The sequence below is a fragment of the Halichoeres trimaculatus genome, unplaced genomic scaffold (genome assembly GCF_033239565.1).
Source record: "Halichoeres trimaculatus isolate MK-OKI-2021-1 unplaced genomic scaffold, fHalTri1.1 fHalTri1_scaffold_13, whole genome shotgun sequence".
Classification (NCBI taxonomy): Eukaryota; Metazoa; Chordata; class Actinopteri; order Labriformes; family Labridae; genus Halichoeres; species Halichoeres trimaculatus.
Window position 1 is genome coordinate 20,141,992 of NW_027437191.1, and position 19,655 is coordinate 20,161,646.

General features: G+C 41.9%; 1 protein-coding gene across 1 annotated transcript; it reads left to right on the plus strand.

Annotated features, from left to right (window-relative positions):
* The first annotated feature begins 4,769 nt into the window (after positions 1 to 4,769).
* On the plus strand, positions 4,770 to 19,360 carry LOC141802132 (apolipoprotein B-100-like). Its single transcript, XM_074685585.1, has 26 exons — positions 4,770 to 4,824; positions 5,244 to 5,288; positions 5,792 to 5,904; positions 6,001 to 6,146; positions 6,247 to 6,394; positions 6,799 to 6,951; positions 7,225 to 7,349; positions 7,693 to 7,778; positions 7,875 to 8,325; positions 8,413 to 8,527; positions 8,620 to 8,766; positions 8,867 to 9,078; positions 9,190 to 9,382; positions 9,521 to 9,694; positions 9,792 to 9,995; positions 10,142 to 10,309; positions 10,558 to 10,763; positions 10,971 to 11,138; positions 11,332 to 11,462; positions 11,594 to 11,795; positions 11,938 to 12,110; positions 12,221 to 12,396; positions 12,499 to 12,623; positions 12,744 to 13,114; positions 13,232 to 17,913; positions 18,016 to 19,360. Exons 1-26 carry the CDS (start codon positions 4,770 to 4,772, stop codon positions 19,132 to 19,134), a joined length of 9,888 nt encoding a protein of 3,295 aa, XP_074541686.1. The 3' UTR covers positions 19,135 to 19,360.
* The last annotated feature ends 295 nt before the right edge of the window (positions 19,361 to 19,655 follow it).

Here is a 19,655-nt window from a genome sequence, read left to right on the forward strand (position 1 = left end):
AAAACATCATGACCAAGTCCCCACCTAACTCCACTCACTTTGCTTTCTTAAAATACTGAATACCTGAGTAAAGAGTTGATGTAGGCAAGTTCTAACCAATGCTGCAAAGAGTTTATTACCGCATTTTATCAAATTCAGAGGAGTATGAACCTGATATGCAGTGGCCTGAAAAGTTAAGAGCTGTTTCAAGACAGTAGAGGGCACTTTTGAGCTATATTCAACCCGCGACACTCCTATTTTTCATTTTGTCCAACATGCCAATACCTACACTACAATTAATATATTCTCTTTCATCACAGTCATATTATTTGACAGATGAAACATTTATTGGGTATTTACTTTACTCTTCTCCATGCCTGTGATGAAATGCAATAATTTAAAGTGAATCCAGTTTTTACATCTTTGATTATTTCTAGAAGGTAAACTCTACAGGGTTGAGAAACAAGCACCGATATATCACTAGTGAGACAATTTACACAAAGCAATGACAGTGTATTAGTCCATTAAGAATGTATTGAATAATGACTTTTTTGTGAGCTAATGCCATGGGCAAGGATTATTGTAGTTACCAACCCATAAGCAAGGACAATTTCTCAAGCTTTTAGATCAATTAGATATGACATATCTCAGGTACACACGTCTAAAATAGTAAAGTCATGCTCTCAGAGCTTTGCGTAATTAATCTGAATGCACAACTCTCAGACTAGAAAAACCACAGGTGAACTCCCTGCATAAACCCAGTCACGAAAGTCTGCACAACAACAATTTGACTTATTTTGCAACAAAGGGCGCAGGTGAGACAGGATGACATTTTACCGGAGGTGTTAGTACTGTTGGTTAACACTGTCCTGTTGAAACAGAGCTCTAGGGATTAAGTTTAAATATTTAGTTAAACAGTACACATAAGCCCAATGAAGGAAACTGTTGACATTGACAATGAGGTCTGACAATGAGGAACAGGTGGAATCACACCAACAACATTAGTAACAGTTTTATTCCATTAATCTGTCCAAATGTTAATGTAATGAACACGTTGGCTCTTTGGCAGGGCTTTTATTTGACTGAAAGGAATCAAATGGAGGCATTATTCAGGGTTTTTAAATACATCTCTGCAAAATGGGAGTGTATTTAGGACAAAATTCAAATGAAACTATGATACAGGAAATGCATTTTCATTTCAAGAAAAAGGCACATTTTTGAGTCAAAGCCATGGCTTATCAACAGGGGTACCCCAGGGGTCAGTGCTTGGTCCCCTATTCTTCTCCTTATACACCACCTCATTTGGTACACTGATCCGCTCTCATGGCTAAGCCACCCTCAGCTAAGTCTGTCCAAAACTGAGCTCATTGTCCTTTCAGCATGTCCCTCGGGTCAACCACAGATCAGTGTCCTGTTTTATTCCAATCAACGTGTGCTCACAAACTCTGACAGAAATCTGGGTGTCATGATGAATGACCAGCTGACCTTAGAGGATCTTGTGGTCTCCATTGCTCAATCTTGTCAATATGGGATCAGACCCTACCTGAGACAACTAGCCACACAGCTTCTGGTACAGGCCCTTGTGGTTTCATGGATCAACTACTGCAACCCCCTCCTGGCAGGTCTCCCTGCGTGTATATTTAAACCTCTGCAAATGATCCAGAATGCAGCAGCACGCCTGGTCTTTAACCAGCCCAAAACAGCACATGTTACCCCGCTGTTAATCTCTCTTCACTGGCTTCCAGTGGCAGCTTGAATCAAATTCAGATTTCCTCTTCTGGCTTACAAAATACTGGCAAGAACGGCTCCCACCTACCTGGGGTCCCTCCCCAGCTCTAGACTCCTTCTCACCCACTACGCTCTACTTGCAAAAGACTACTGGTGCTCCCAGCCCAGTGCGGCTCCAAATCACTAGCCAGACTCTTCTCCTCTGTTGTGCCCAAATGGTGGAAAGAATTACCTAACTCTATGTGATCTGCAGAGTCCCTTTCTACTTTCAAGAGATCTCTGAAGATTCATCAGCTCAGGGAACACTTTGGCCTTTAAGCTGACCCTCCTCCTCTTTGTCCTCAGGGGTAGAATGAGTCAGAAGGTCTCAGACCCAGCTCTTAGTCAATATTCAGCACTGATCACTGAATGTTGTTGAAGGTTGAATTTTTTTGTTGCAGTGATTAATTGAGGTTAGTTATGGCTACATTACTCTACATGGAGAAAAAAAATCTCCTGGCACTTACAGGGAGGAGCTGCTGCCAAAAAACTTTGTCGCACTAACTAAGGTTTTCCCTTCTGTCTAAATTCTTGCTTGTGTTGTACATTGCCTTGGACAAAAGCCTCTGCTAAATGAAACTGTAGAACTGTAGAACTGTAAAATAACCCTGCATGTAGTTATCGTGTTTAGCCTTCAGCCTGCCAATAAGCTCCAATGCAACATTTTGTACTCAGGGTAATCAATGCTCTCAGCACCACTGTGACTCTTATGCAATGTCAGACTGTCTTCTCCTGCCTGATTAACTTATCTTGGGTTCACTTGTTATATACCTGATCAAACCGCTATCACAGGCTTTTCTATGTGGGTGAAAGGTGAGCCAAGTGTGATAAAACACTCCTCTTTGTTGAATCCAGAGAATTTAACTGGCCCAAGGTATTTTTCTCTTATTCAAACAAATTTTTAGGTGTCACTAAGGCCTGTTTTATGTGTTCTGTTCCTAGATGAGACTTAAAATAACATTAAAACCTCTATGTCTGAAGTTAATGGCTTGCTCTACTTTTCTAATACAGTGAGCATTACAATAAAGACACAGGCAGCTGACTTGGGGCTTTCCTTTGAAAATAAGATAAAAAGAGATATGGACAATACAATAAAGCAAGAAATTAACAAAAAATCCTTCCATTTTGGACTAAATGACTGTGATTTGATGTAAACTTGTCCATTGAAGAATAGCACGCTTATGTTTGGTTTAAGTGAAGCTCATTTCAAACTATTATAGAAGTTTAAAAGTCAAAGCAGGATGCACAAATAACATTACAGACTGTCCAGCTGAGATGTTAAAGGAAGAAACCATAGTGAATCAGGTCATGCTTACATCAAACTAGCAGCTCTTACATCATGCTAACAGCACTCACCTCCTAGAATTCACAGCTGTAAATGTAGCAAATTCCTAGTCCTGTCATCATTTCAGCTACAACTGTAACGTTTGACAATAAACAGTTCACCACTGTGTTTTGTGACACTTTTCGGCATTTCTTCTTAACTGGGCATGGGCTTGGTGACGTTTAGCTAGCATCTTTACATAGAAATACAAACATCCAAATGCTAATTCTAAAACACAATATTTAGTCCTTCACGATGTCTAAGGTGAACCAACACTTTTTTTTCTTGCTTTTATGTATTAAAAACATTCAATGAATCATAGCATCTCTCTTTCAGTTGACTTTATTGTGAATTATAAAGAGAACAATAGCCTGCTAGCTGAGTAATGTTAGCCAAGCTGACCTCCTCTATTTGACACTTCATTAAACCATTTTTCGAGGTGAACTGAAACTAGTTTTCCTTTTTTTAATGCAATATTATATTACTTGAACTAGCTTTTTTTTTTTTTTTTACTTTGCAGTTTGTCGAAAGCAGAGAATGGCCTGTTGCTAAGGCTGAACAGTAAGTTTCACTAGCTTAGCTTACTCCTTCCATTTGTTGCTAAATATTGAGCATTGTCAGTCTCCTCAGGTGGAAATCTGACAAACCTGCCCCTTCTCCAGCCTTTTATTGACACCTCTGTCTTTTTACCCACTGTTAACTGTTGTCACAGACAGTAGCTGGGATTTATTCAATACCAGGCCACTAGAGCAGGAATTCCCTACAGCACTGTGAATCTTTACATTTTTTTAACTGTTCTTCATAATTTAACATTAAATGTACAAGGTCACTGTAACCTCGTCATAAAAAACAAACAGCTCAATAACATGCTCTAATTTGTGGTGATAACACACTGAGTAATGAAAGCAGCAGCTGACCCAGGTTTCAATTCTGCATCAGTATGATTCATATGGTCGAGCATTCTTGGGGCAAAGGTTTTTTCTCAGCCTTCCTTGAGAGGCAGTTCAGAATTTGTTGAGCATTTAAAGACTTATTACAGTGCCACCTTTTTTACCTAAAAATTTTTGTAAAAATAATTGTGCATTCAGGACACAAACTTATGATTTGGTGTTGTTTCTTTAAAAAAAATGCATCATTATTTAATCACAACCACAGCAACTTTAACTGAAAACAAAAGCTTTAAAACATTTGATAGAAAATGAAACTTAATAAAATACATCCTCTAACTCAGCTAGTATTACTTTATTCGTATATTAGTGCCTTGCCCTTTGAGCACAACCATCAAGCAATAAAGGCTGGTGATTCAGAAAGTATGACATTTATCTGATCATTATCTGATGTATTTTCAGAAGACAATAAATTAGTTCATATCGTCGTTACAAATCATCTCAAAATCAACGTTCATTCTATGAAAAACAACCCCAATGATAAATCCAGAGTATAAGACAAAAAGGTGTAATCACTCAATTCAACCCCCACCTAGTGCTGACAGACAAGTCTTCGTTTGTGAAATGTTTTAACCTTTGGCCTGCCACAAGGACCGCTCAGACTTTGGAACCAGGGCAACACATTTGCAAGTAGTCACATACAGTAAGACTTGAGGACTATAAAAGGTAGAGCAGCAGAGCTGAAGAATTAGTCTTCACAGAAAGAGGAGGACTCTCCCTAGCTGAAAGCCTCCAGGAGCTTTTCTAAAGCCATGGAGGGTACCAAACTTTGCCTTTTCCTGCTGCTGGGAACATACGCACTGGCCCGTAAGTATTGTGTTATTGTATTTTTTTATATATCGACTACAGCTTTCAGTACTCTAAAACAAAGCTAGATGTTTAAATTTTTGAGAGAGAAGTGTGTGATTGCTTAATGCCTGGTATTACAAAGAAAAAAAAATCCTTTAGAATTTTATTTTTTGTTACTTACAATTAGTGCTGGAAAAATTTACAGTTTGGTTTCCAAGTATCTGATTGTCAAATAAGTTGTGTAAATAGAAAGAATAATTCGGTAGCTTTTGTGTGATTATAATATTGCAGAAACTCAAAGCTAAAAACAATGAGAGAAGTAGAAAAATTCACAAGCTTGAAAATGTAAATTTGGATTCTATGTCATTTACACTTTTCAATATTGTGGCTTTTTAGATTCTATAGAAAATGTTTCTGTTTTTGTTTGTTTGTTACAGAACAAGATGTGGGAAGTGTTGAAGAACAATCTCCAGCATGCTTTTGTAAGTCATTAATGTATTTCACAGATTCAGAAATAATTTTCTTTTTCTGACATTTATGTGATGTGATTCAACTTGGTTAATACAAAACAACACAAAAAATAATTGCCAGAGTTCATCCTTTTACAGAGTTGTTATCTTGTGTATTTTTTCAATCCCTAAACAAACATGTTTTGTAAAATTCAAAGATCAAGGTTCTTGTCTAACTTTGAGTCCAAATGGTTTAGATTTATCAATAACAGAGCCAGGCTGGGTGCTGGAATAGTATATATAATTTTTTTTTATTTATTTACATATTATCATTTTAGTCACTTTAATTTACACTAGCAATGTTTCTTCTTTATTTAGCAGCTGCACAAAATGCTCACACTGATCCTTTACAAGTGAAATTCTTGTTCAACTTAAAGCAAGCTGAATTAAAGTAAAAGAACTGCTCTCTTAAAGGTGTACAGTATATCAAACATAAACATAAGAGGGCCCTAATTTGTGTTTCATGTACTTTTCAGTGTCCAAAAGATTCAAGAACTTCAGGCGGTTTGTGTATGACTATGAAGCTCAGACCTTTAACGGCGTAGACGGAGCCACCGACAACAAGAGCGGCCCCACAGTCTCCTGCAAAGTATGTCACACATCCTACTCACACAGTCCCAGTTCAGCAGTGTAATGATCCTAAATGAAACAATGTTCATAAAACAATGTTTGATTTTCTGTACAGGTTGAGGTTGATGTGCCCCAGACATGTAGCTTCATCCTGCGCACAACAGAGTGCTCTCTGAGCGAGATCTTCGATGTTGACGCAGAAGGAAACTATCTTTACCGGCCTGCTGATGAAAATGAGGCTTTCAGAGATGCCATGGCCAAGTGAGTTCACCTCTCTGTACTTATTCTTAAAGAATAGTGTCTATGGGAACAAAAATGGCTAAAAGTGTAGAAATGGTTGTTAATCATGATCTGTTAACAGGAACCCCCTGAAGATCACAGTTGAGGGAGACCTTGACGTCAAACTCTTCCCTGAGGATGACGAGCCCATCAACATCCTGAACATCAAGAGGGGAATCGTCTCTTCTCTCATTGTGCCAGTGATGGAGGAGGAGAAGAACAAGAAAATGGTACCTACCTCGGCTGTTTTGTATCTGCTCATCTCTGTTTTGTCAGTGTTTACAGCTGTTACCGATCAATTCAGGACACAGAAAGAAGAAACTGATTTTCTATGCACAGATAAACAAGTTGCACAATGGGCAGATAAGCTGCCCCAGTCACAGGTGATAAATTCTGCAGTAACATCATGTCCTCAGGATGACTATCTTCAGCTTCAGGTCAAAGTCTGAGATAAGTTTATCTTACTAATGGCCTCACCTGTTCTGATAGCAGGGAGGTAATCTTTTAGATCTATTGATAATTCAGGGAGGCTGCTTAAGGACAAAAACATGTTTACCAACCAGGCTTCTGCAATTCTGTGTAAATCATCACACCCAGTATCTTTGTTTCTAATGATGTCTGTCATCATTTTCAGTCCACCGTGCACGGAATCTGCCCCACTGAGTTCACCGTCAACGCCAGAGAAGACATCGCCACTGATGTGACTGTCAGCAGGGATCTTTCCAAATGCGACATGTTCTTTGCTCGCAGGCAGCACACCAGCCCCCTGGCCCTCATCACCGGCATGGTGAGAGACTAATACTGTCACCGTTAAAAGCTACAGCAAAGGGTTGATTGATTGTCACTTGAGTGTAAAGAGTCAAAGCTAGAGCATCCAAATAAACATTGGTAGAACAACCTCACTCACTAACACAAGCTCAGTTATAAGTATCTGGATACATCTACCAGTGAGTGCTCATCCAGAAGCAGAATAACATCCAGGAAATTTGCTTCTTAGCTACTACTCTTCCTCATAACTCACCACTTACAACACATCGTGCTGTTGTGTTTCCTCCAATAGAACTTCCCTCTGTCCAAGATGATTGGCAGCACTCAGACCTGCAACTACAAGTTTGACAACCAGAAGAAGCACATGGTCAGTGGAACCTGCACAGAGAAACACATCTTCCTGCCCCTGTCTCACAAGTGAGTTGGAAGAATCAATTTAAAGTTCAAGACTTGAATCATTGAAATTTAAATTTTTGCTCCATTTTGAAAGTTGACTAAGCATCATACTTTGAAATGCTGCAGAGAAAGAAATGCAGGAAAATATACATGTGAAATGTAGATATGAGGATAATTTGAGGGGATTCTTAATTAGATATATGAAAAAAAAATGCTTAAACTCTAAATGTTTGGATGATTTTACGTTGCATAGTATATAAACAGTTTGCACAAAGTTCTCTTAACATTTCAAAACTGTTATTTGAGATGCTGTTGTTTCCCTGTTAAATGTAGTATCTGACCGGTCTTTTTTTTCCGCAATCAGGAATGAATTTGGAATTACTTCCTTGGTGAAGCAGACTGTGACTCTGAGGGAAACCACCAAAATCAACGACAGAATCTTTGACCGTAGTAAGTGCTCAGATGTTCAGAAACAGATTTCAAAAATTTAGATATGTGGTCATTTTCTGCATCATCTGTAACTGTTTGTGATTCTCTTCTGTGTAGATGAGGATAACATCAAGTCTCTCCCCATGGATGTCGTTGACGACAAGGTCCCCAAGCAGACCACCGAGGCTGCCATGACCTTCCTGCAGCAGCTGAACACCCTGTCTCAGACCACACAGGGCGAGGAGCGCACCACCCTCTTCCACAAGCTGGTGACCGAGCTGCGAGGCCTGAATGCTGATGTTGCCGGATCTGCCGGTGTTGAGATGATGGACGTATCTGTACCTTTGACATTCCAAGCTCTGGTCCAGTGCGGCACCCCTGAGTGCACCAGTGCCCTGCTCAAGGTTCTCAGGACCTTTGACCAGGGAGCTCTTGAGGTTGATGCTGCCGTCTACGCCTTGGGGCTGCTGCCTAACCCCTCCCGCCTCATGGTCAAGGACATGCTGGCCATGGCTCAGTACAAACAGAGCAAACCCATCATGTATGCTCTGAGCAATGCAGCCAGGAAGTAAGTACAGACGTATCAACTACTCTACCTCAGCTTCGTGGTGTTATACTTTTTAGATAAAGCACTAATTTCTCTATTTTTCTTCAGACTGTACCAGGTTGAGGGTGTCACCCCTGAGATCACCGCTGTCTATGAGTTCATTGCCTCCATTCTGGGGCCCGACTGCCCTGGAGAGAAGGACCTGACCTACCTGACTTTGAGAGTAGGTTGCCAGCTGTGAAATTTGACCACTTTCATGAAATGTTTTCAAATTCAAGGTGCCTTTGTCTTATAAATGTGCAACTTTCCTCCTAGGTTGTTGGAAACATGGGAGAAGCAATGGAGGCTGCTGACCCAACCATCAAGGCCACCCTGCTGAAGTGCATGAGACAGCCTGCAACCACCCTGTCTGTGCAGCTGGCTGCCATCCAGGCTTTCAGACGCATGTCTGTGACTGATGAGGTAACCTCATTTTACACCTTATAAGTACCCTTGTTTCCTTATTTACTAAATGCAGTTTCTGTAAATATTTCCAACAAGTGACAGTTTCTCTTCTCTCTAGGTCCGCACCAACCTCCAGAGAGTCAGCCAGTACCCCAAAGGTGCTGTGCAGAAGCGCCTGGCAGCTTACCTGATCCTGATGAGGAATCCTCAGGACAGCGACATTGAGATGGTGAAGAAGCTGCTGAAGCAGGAGCAGAACATGCAGATCAAGTCCTTTGTCTCCTCTCACGTCTACAACATCATTTACTCCACCGATGCAGAGACCCAGGAGTAAGAACAGAGCACGGACAGAAATTTAAATACTTGGTTATTAATTCTTTTTTAAAACATCATATAAGTGCAGATGTTCAGCTAATGTGTCAACCTTTATTGTCACCTCAGGCTTGGTAGGAAGATAGTGGAGGCCCTGGAGGACAGTGAGGTCATTGGACAGACTGAATACACCAAGTCTGGCAACTACAAGCTGAGCGGCATCCAGGGCAACATCATCTTCGATCCCAGCAGCCAGCTGCCAAGGGAGGTGATGCTCGAGACTACCCTGAAAGCTTTTGGCTTCAACATGGATGTTTGGGAGGTATGCAATGCTTTACTTAAATTTTTTGCATTTCTCAGAAACTCTTGCAGTGATTTTCTATCCACAACAATAAAGAATGGATACAATTTGCCTGGATTCTTAATGAAATGCTTTAAACTTACACTTCTCTTCTGACAGATCGGCATGGAAGGAAAGGGCTTCGAGCCAACCATTGATGCTTTGTTTGGAAAGAATGGATTTTTCCCTGATACCCTGTCCAAGGCTCTGTACTGGGCTGATGATAAAATGCCACCAAAGGTCAGAGAAATCCTGAGGAAATGGGTTGCTCCCATTGACAGTGAAGAAATCAAGGTGAATATGGTGTTTCTTTATTCCATTCAAAACTCTAAACCTGAGTGATGCTATTTCCACTGTTACCATCAACACTTATAAAACTTTTCTTCCAAAGGTTCCCGAGAATCTTATGAGAGAAGTTGCCCGCAACTTTAACAAACTGGTTAAGGATCTGCAGAGTCAGGAGTCCCCAGAGGCCATGGCCTACCTGAGAATCATGGGAGCTGAGCTGGGTTACATCAAGGGCAATGAACTGAAGTCTATTGCTCAAAATGCTGTGATGTACGCAGATATCCTCATGAGGATCATCCCTACCAAGGTACAGTACACTTCCCGTGTTGTCTTCTTACTATAAGCCCCTCCAGCTGTTTAATAACAACAATTGTAGAAAAAAAATGTACACTTCTTTTTTTCCTTGCCACAGTGTTAGACAATTCAAAAATGACTGTTAAAACTTTTAATTAGGTCCTGGGCAACCTGATGTCAAACACTGACAACGAGTTCTTCGCCCATTACATCTTCATGGACAACAAATTCATGATGCCAACAACAGCTGGCTTGCCTCTGACATTTTCTCTGTCTGGAACCTTCGCACCCGGTGCTAAGGGAGGCATTCGCATGGCTCCAAACAAGGTAAATGTTCCTCTTCAATGCTGTACCCAAGAATAACATAATGGTTTACTATTATGCTCTAGTTCTTCAAAAATGTACCAAAAACCTAGAAAAGATTTAAAAACAATTGCATTAATGATAGTAAAAGTAGTTATTCAAGAAAACATTATTACACTTGTTTATATACAGTAAATATTTGTGCACATAGTCGTATATTCTTAGTTCTGCAGGGTTGTTTTAATACAAACTGATCTGTTTTGGTGTCACAGAATGAGCTGGTGTTCATGCCTTCAGTTGGAGTTGAGTTTGTAACTAAGATGGGGGTCCATGTTCCTGGATTTGTCATGTCTGCTGTTGAAATGCACACCAAAATGTACCATGAGAGCGCTCTCAATGCCAAGATCACCATGAGTGGTACCCAGATGAAGCTTTCCATCCCCGCCCCACAGGGCACCACAAAACTCTTCTCCATCAGGTAGAAAATAATACAGATTCTACTATTGTTTGTGTGTGTGTGTGTGTGTGTGTGTGTGTGTGTGTGTGTGTGTGTGTGTGTGTGTGTGTGTGTGTGTGTGTGTGTGTGTGTGCGTGTGTGCGTGTGTGTGTGTGTGTGTGTAAAAATAATGTTATAATGTAACTGAGTCATAGAAATAAACCTATACCCTGTTTTCTTTTATTGTAGCAACAAAGTGGAGATTGTAGGCAGTGGTAGTGCTGTAGTAATCCCACACACAGAGGGTGAATCCAACTGCAACAAACTCCTTGGAGTCCGGTACTGCACAAAAGCTACTCGTGCTGACACCCGTGGCAACACTGATGCCCCTTACTACCCCCTGACTGGAGAAACCAGGTAAGATTCAATTAAAAACAGTAAGGGTTATCATTTAATTAGAGTTACTAATAGCAGCGTAATGATTGACCATCATGGACATTTTATCCTTGAAATCTGAGCAAGACAGATTATAATTGGGTGATTATTATTATTGGATAGTAAAAGTCCTGGGTATAAAAACTCATCAGGGACTTGCATTTTTTTCCGACAGCTTTGCACTGAACATCAAGCCCTCTGCAGATGTCTCTGAGTACACAGCCACCATCACTTATGAACTCCTCACTGAAGGAAAGGATGGCAACCAGGAGGTTGATTCTTTGAACATGGTCCTGAGAGCTGAGGGTAAGAGCTTCTTACTTGGGGAAGAAATATTAAAATTATATTCTACGTAAAGTAGCAGGGCCTCTCTTTTCTTTTTGGGTTGCATAACAAAACAACTAATTGGAACTTTCTATATCATTTTTTGTCTTTAGGTGCTGAGCCTACTGAGGCCTCTGCCACCATGAAATACAACAGAAACAGGAATCTCATCACAACTCAGGTCCAGATTCCTGACTTTGATTTTGAGGCCGGTGTTAAGGTTGGCATGACCAACAGCCGTTCCAAGGGTAAATCCATCACCCTTGAGATCTCCAACAAGAACGTGCCACAGATCTCTCTGATCGGCCGTGCCAAGTGAGTCAGCCCAGACCTAAACTATTGTCTAACTCTCACACCTTGAAAATACCTGAAAACCTTACATACATAGAGGCGCTCATTTGGGTATTTTTCTCTAAATAAAGATTTTTAAATGTTTTTTTGTTGTTATTGCTTGCAGGCTTCAGGCCACAAATGAAGGCATGCTGCAGATCCAGCTGTTGGTTCCCTCACTGAGCACAGATGCCTCTGTCACAGCTTCCATGAGCTCAACTGATGGACTCACCATGGAGCTCAAGAGTGATGTGAAGGTCTCAGAAACCTCCTCCATCCAAGCCATTGTATTCAAACATGGTATGTCTGCATTAGCACAAATTAAAAGTCATTCTAAGATTTTAGGGTTTATCCAAGCACAGTCTGATATTAAAGCAAAATTGCTAAATGCTTTTATTTTTTTAATTCAGGTGAAGACCAGGCTGAGGTTCAGCTGCTGTCCAACATGAATGCTGAGACTAAGATCCTGGTGCCTTACACTGAAGCCTTCCAGGCCTGGTTCATGCAGTTTGTTGAGGATGTTATGGATCAGAAGGTTGTCAAGACCGACATGAAACTGCGTCACATTATCAACAAAGCAGTTGAGGTAAACCAAACAAAAACTTTCAAATTAGATTTCTTTTTATTAGAAGACTTTAACTGAGGTCTTCAAGACAAAGGAATGAACAATGTGGTATTTGTTTAATAGGCAAGCAATATCTGGGTGGACAAGATCACAGTCGATGTCCCCTACGTTGAGATTCTGAGGAACAAGTTGGAAAATGTTGAAATGCCCTCCATGCCTGCCATGCCTGAAAACCTTTTCATGAACCTGTAAGTAAACCCCACATCCAGGATAAATAAAAAGCAGCAGCTTAATGATTGTGAAGTAAGATCAATAATATTTGCCTTACAGACCAGTTTAACACATTTTCTCTGTCTTTTTTTCACCAGTGAAAGCACATTCAAATACAAGTTCAACCAGGATCGTCTGACCATCACCCTCCCTCTGCCTCTGGGAGGCAAGTCATCAGATGAGCTGATTCCTCCTGTGATCACCTCCCCACGTCTCTCTGTGCCTCAACTAGGAATGGAAATTCCCTCCAAAGAGATCAGCATCCCCACTTTCACCATCCCTGCTGATTACGATCTCACCCTGCCTCTGACAGGAATGATGGAAGTGACCTCCAAGGTCAACACCAACTATTACAACTGGGAAGCAACTGTGTCTGCTGGTAACAACACTGTTGAGTCTCCTAGCTATGTGACCAAGTTCACTATGATGGCTGACAGTCCGATCAAAGTTCTCGCCTTTACAACAGAAGGTAATTTTGACTCTTTTATTTTTGTCATTCAAGTAGTTTAACATTTGTTTTATGCACATGAGAAAAAGCAGGGAACTGATATCAATTGTTATTTTTCTGTTTTGTCTGTCTTTAAAGGAACTACAACAATCACTGATACTGCAGAGAAAACCATGAAAATGAACATTGATGGTTCCCTGAACCACATGCTCGTGAACACCGGCTTTAGTGTGCAGGAAACCATTGCTGTCACAGACAACATCATGTTAGCTGGAAGGTACAACGTGTTCGCTGTCTCCCCAGTGGGTCTGGACACCTCCCTGACTTTTACCACCCAGGTCAGCCTTGACTCCACCCAGATCTCTGGAGATATCAACACAGATGGAAGTGTGACTATTGGACCCATGTCTGCCAGCACTACCTACCTCCACACCTTCTCTGTTGAGCCAGTAAAGAAAGAAGCAAGACTGGAGAGTACACTGCGTGTGACCTCTGAGATCATGAAGGTTGTGAACAAGGTGAAGGCATCATATGCAAATGAAGAACTTCTGATCGAGTCCAACACCAACATGAACAGCGAGCCCATCAAGCACACCACCAAAATGAGCCTCAGCTACAAGGATGTGAAGCTGACTGCCCAGGCTGACTCTGTGACCAAGGCCAATGAGCGTATGCTTCGTAGCCAGATTGAGTTCTCTGCCTTTGAAGGCCAGGCCATCCTCAGGATTGAAAACCAAGCAGATGACACAGTGAACCGGGCCTACTCTCTGCTCACTGGATCCATGACCCCATCCGGCGTGGAGATCAACACTGATGCTTCCTTGAACATCTTTTCAAGCCTTGCTTCCCACAAAGCAACTCTGACCCTGAACATGAATGGCCTGACTACCAGCTGCACAACAACTGCTCAGTACAGTCCAATGACCTTTGAGAATGTTTTCCATGGCGGAGTTGACTCCAATGGTGCCACCATGTCTCTTACCACAAAGGGAGCCATCAAGGAGAACACAGCTGAGCTCAATGTTGAGGGAAAGATGGCAAGTACAGAAGTGTATTTCAATGGCATCCTTAAAGGCAACCTCTTTGATGTCAACACCAGAAACATAGTGAACCTCAGAGTGAACGAAGAAGGCCTGATCCTCTCCAACAACATTGTTGGATCATTTAACCAGATGAGGACCGAAAATAGCAACTCACTGTCTCTTACTCTTAGATCCTTCACCCTCAGCTCCAAGACTGACAACTTCCTGAGCAACAAAAACTCCTACATGCATGACATCACAGTGAGCATGGAGCCCTACACTGTTTCAGTTATGGTGAAAAATGACCTGAAGGTCATGGAGGTTAACTTTGCTAATGAAGCCCAGTTCAAGGCTGAGCCTTACAACATGGAGCTAACAGGAGCAATGACAGGAGTCTTTGAAGAGGAAGAACTCAAGCACTCCTATGAAATCAAGTTTGTTGACATGATCCTCTCTGCCAAGTGCAATACCAATGGCAAACTCTTGGGCACTCAAATGACACACGCCACTGATATGGAAGTTGCTGGTCTGACCATGAAGTTCAACAATGAGGCCAACTTCAACTCACCATCCCTTCGCATGGACAGCACCATCAAAACTGTGGCTGCACCCTTCACTCTGCAAATCGACGCCATTGTCAACTCAGAAGGTTCAGTGTATATCTATGGACAGCAGAGCGGTGAAGTTTTCGGCAAATTCCTCCTGAAGGCAGAGCCCATGGTGTTCACACATTCATTTGAGTCCAGAGCATCATCAACCCATGAACTCGAAGGCAGACCAACAATCAAGACCAACATGAACAACAAATTCAGCAGCATGCTGAGCTTCCCAGAGCAAAGCGTCACCCTGCAGGTTACATCTAAGGTGAATGAGCACACTTTTGTCCATGAGATGAGGGCCTATAATGATGCAGAGAAAATGGGTATTGAGATGTCAGGAGAAGCTTCAACACCCTTTTTCACCGAAGCTAGTGAGAATTATGCAATCTCTGGATTTGTGAAATATGACAAAAACAGTGAAAGCCACTTCCTGCAGATTCCCTTCGTTGAGCATCTTCCCGCCTTCATTGAAAACATGAAGATCACAATGATGAACGTGATGGACAGAAGCATTGAGATGCTGACTGATTTCAACACCAAGTACGAGATCAGCACCAAGTTCCAGAACAAAGTCACAGAACTGAAGGAGGTCATCGACAACTTTGACTTCGATATGTTTGTCCAAGATCTGAAGAAGTTCCTCATCTCAGTTGAAAACTATTTGACCAACCTGACATCCAAGTTGCCCACTGAGCAGGTTGTAAATATGCTGAAAACAGTCAAGGAAACTGTCATGGCTTGGATCAAGAAGAATAACATTGCCCACAAGTTCAATGTGGCCTATGCAAAGATTGAAGAGATCCTCTCCAGCTATGAGGTTGAGAAGATGATTGGGGCCATCATGGATGAGATTGTTAAGATTATGAAACAGTACCAGGTGAGGGAGAAGATCCAAGCTGCATTTGCTGCTATTAAGTCCATTGACATCCAGCCTATGCTCAAACGAGTCATGCTACCTGTTCAGGAGCTTGTCAACGAAGTGTACTCCTTCAACTTCAAACAGCTGATTGATGACATGAGTGACTATTTCCTGAGAATAATCCAGAAAGTCAGATCTTTTGATTATGACACATTCACCATGGAGCTGAAAGAAAAGATGTTGGAAATGAGCAAGATCCCCTGCTTTGGAAAACTCTCCAGTGAGTTCAGAGTTACCTCACCCCAGTACACACTCAGGACCACTGCAGCCCTGGAGAACACCACAACCACATCGGTTACACCTGAGTTCAAACTGAACCTCAACTCTCAGGCTTCCTCTGCCCTGAAGGTGCTTGAATACACCATGGATGCAAGTGCCCACCTCGCTGCACCCAAGATGAGCCGTCTGTCCATCTCTGAGGATGTTAAAGTTGTCCACTCTTGTCTTTCATTTGACCACAAGGGAACAATGAACCTCTATGGCCTTTCCGCCCAAGTCTCTGCTGATACCACTGCCAAGGTTGACACTGAGCTCTATGCTGCAGATCTTGTCAACAATGCATTCTTTGCCATGGAAAATGGAGTTTCTGCCAACATGGAGACAAGCTACAAACAAGAAATCAGCCGCTTTGGTAAAACATCAATGAATCAGAAGGCTGTTTTTGTGATTGAGGCTGGCACTGTAACCCTGACCATCAACAATGTGGCCAATGGACAGCTCACAGTTCTTGAGTTCTCAGATGAAATCACCCACAAGAGTGATGTAGAGGTAGTCATGGATCTCCACACAGCCAAAGCAACCATCACTGGAGAAACAGGAAGCAACAACCTAAAAATGAATCAGAATGTGGTTGCAGATATTTGCATCTTCAGGCACATCATTCTTGATGCCAAGTTTGAGACAGAAACACCTGTCGTGAAGGGTAGTGTTGCAGAATTCAAGTTCCAAGCTAAAACAGAAGACATGAAAGTGGACTTCACCGCCTCTCACAAGGCAGAACTCACTGGAAGTGCTGAAGGAACAATCTCAAACTCTGTGGTTGCTCTGATCACACCTACTGAGCTTACATTTGATACCAAGAACACAGGAAATGCCAAGGTTACACTTCCATTCAGACTGTCTGGGAAAATTGATCTCCAGAATGACATCTCTTTCACCCTGAACTCTGAAGTGCAGCAAGGTAGCTGGACAGGTCTGGCTAGGTTCAACCAGTACAAGTACTCCCATTACTTCACAGTGGACAATGGTGTGACAGAAATCAACATCTTTTCCCAGATTGCTGGAGAAGCAAATCTTGATGTGCTGAGGGAGCCAATCACCATCCCTGAATTTAATGTGCCATTCATTGGTTACAAGACACCAGGAGTGGAAGACTTCTCACTGTGGGAAGACTCTGGTCTGAGCAATCTCCTGATCACAACTCAGCAGACATTTGACATGAGCTCCAAGCTTAAGTACATGAAGAACCCTGAGATGATCACCATTGACTTCAACATGGATCCAATCATCAATGTCATCAATACCAATGCCAAGTTTCTGCACAAGAACATGCTTATTGGAAAGGATAAGGCTGCTGACCTTCTGGCTACCTCTTATGACAAAGCCAGGTCAGAGTATGAAAAATATAGCATTGAGCTGCCTAAAACCATCACAGTCCCTGCCTACAGAGTCCCAGTGATGAACGTTGAACTGTCCACTTTCACCATTCCTCTGCCTGACTTCAGCCTCATTACAATGCCAGCTCTTCATGTTCCATCTGCCCTCAGCAAGCTCACACTCCCAAAAATCACTCTGCCCAAGATCCAGAGCATCAGGATCCCTGTGATGGGTGATCTGACTTATGAGTTTGCCATGAAAACAGCAATGATCACACTCAAGTCTGATGCCAGCATCCTGAACCATGACAGCATCATCATCAAACTTGACGCATCCTCAACCTCTGAATGTGAGCTCCTGAATGCAAAGATCGAAGGCACCACCAATGTTGAAGCAATTGGAGGACTTAAAATGTCTTCTGGCCTGTCTGTGCAACACGCAATGCTGGATGCCAACCACCAGGGCTCTTTGATCTTAAGCTATGAGACAGTGGATACCTCCATCACCAACTCAGCCAAGATTATGCTTCCCATTCTGGCAATGGAGATCAACCAAGAGATTACAGGAAATCCAGATGAAGGTCTTGTTGTCTCCGTGTCCAACCAAGAATTAGGACTCATTGCACTTCAGATGCAGACCAAGCGCCCAGCTCAAGTTAAAGCAAGACTGTATGGTCGTTACCCGGTAAGACAAGTTCTGCAGACTGAATTGATCACTAATTTCCTTTGCATGTGTTTTTAATGTTAATGGTGTGTAATTAATATGTCTTTTTTATGTTCCTCACAGTCTGAGCCAACAACAGACATTGACATCTTGGGTCTGAAGATGTCTGTGGTCAACAACGAGAAGTTGAACGTCCAGACATCCTGGAACATGGAGATGCCTTATGAAATGATGCTGCGGATGAAGACACAGGTGCCCACAGTAATGGAAACTGTTTCTGACAGTGCTGCCAAGACATACAACAAGATCCGCAGGCTTTCCAGGAGTGTTGAGGGTTCTTTCGAACAGGCCAAAGAGCAGAGTAAAGAGATGTACAGGATGGCTGTTGAAAACCTTGCAAATGTAAACCCCTCTGGTGTTATGACAACTGTCACAGATAAGGCCGTTATGATCCTTAAAAGGTACCAGAAGAGAGTAGAAATGGTTCTTGATGCTGTAGTTAAATTCCTGAGAGAGACAAAGTTCCAGATCCCTGGCTATGAGGAGAGGCTGTCTGGGCTTGAAGTGTACCAGAAATTCAGTGCCTTTGTGGCTGATGTCTCTGAGGAGGCCATTCAAAAGATTCCAGAGTACTTTACCACCACATTTACAGCAGTTCTCGATTATTTCAGAGCCATTGAATTCGTCATGCCTGGCTCTACCCACATCGTCAGTGGAAGTGAAATTCTTGATGACCTGTCAGTAGCTTTGGGAAAAATTCAGGACCAAGTGATTGTCATTGTTAGGAAACTGGGGGATATCCAGCTGGAGGATATCATCAACAAGTTCTCTGAATTTGTTCAGTTCACCACTGAACAAAGCGAGAAGTTTCTCCTCACCCTTAAATCTCAGAATGTAGAGAAGATCTCCACTTTTGTGGCTGATGTTTACACTGATGCCATCAACTCCCAAATTGTGTCTGATGTTTCCATGCAAGTAGAACAGGCCCGTAGAATTGTGATGGAATACATTGCAGCTGTGAAAACTAAATTAGAGAGTATTTTGGCCGATATGTCATTTGAACAGCTTCAGGCTGATATCCAGTCCTGGATTGACTTAATGGTAAAACGTGTTAATGCTTTCCAGAACAACGTTATTAAGACTCTGAAAGAGAAAAGCAAAATTGTTGAACCATTTGTCAGAGTCAGTGACAGACAGATGGAGATTGATATTCCTTTACCATCTGTTGCCAAATTCAACTAAGTGACCATAGCCGACAGTGTTTGTGTTCAAAAACAGCTGATATGTAACAAGACAAGCTAACAGGCATTTCATCAGGAGACAGACTGTTAAGAAATGCTCTGAAACCATGATACGTGTGTCTCTCTACTGTGATATTCAAAATTTTTAATTGTTTATTTGTGGAAGCGTGGACCCCCAGTTGTTTTTACCCTACTGTGCCTCTTTGTGTCTTGTACTATTTAAAAAAAATATGTGGCCTTCAATAAAGACACTTTGTACTGCATACCTTTCTGTGCATCTTTTATGTTATTTAATATCTAGACTTCTTTTGGAAGAATGCAAGAAAAGATTCAAACTCAGTATAACTTAATATTCCTCCAAGATGGTGTATCAGTGTTATGTGCATCTTACTGGTATGAAAACTTAATTTATCTCAATTTCACTCTCTCAAGACCTTCATAGTTGTCCAAGTGAAAACATGGAATAGTTTTACAAAGCTCAATACACCCCTGTCATATACCCATGAGTACTTTTATCCTCAG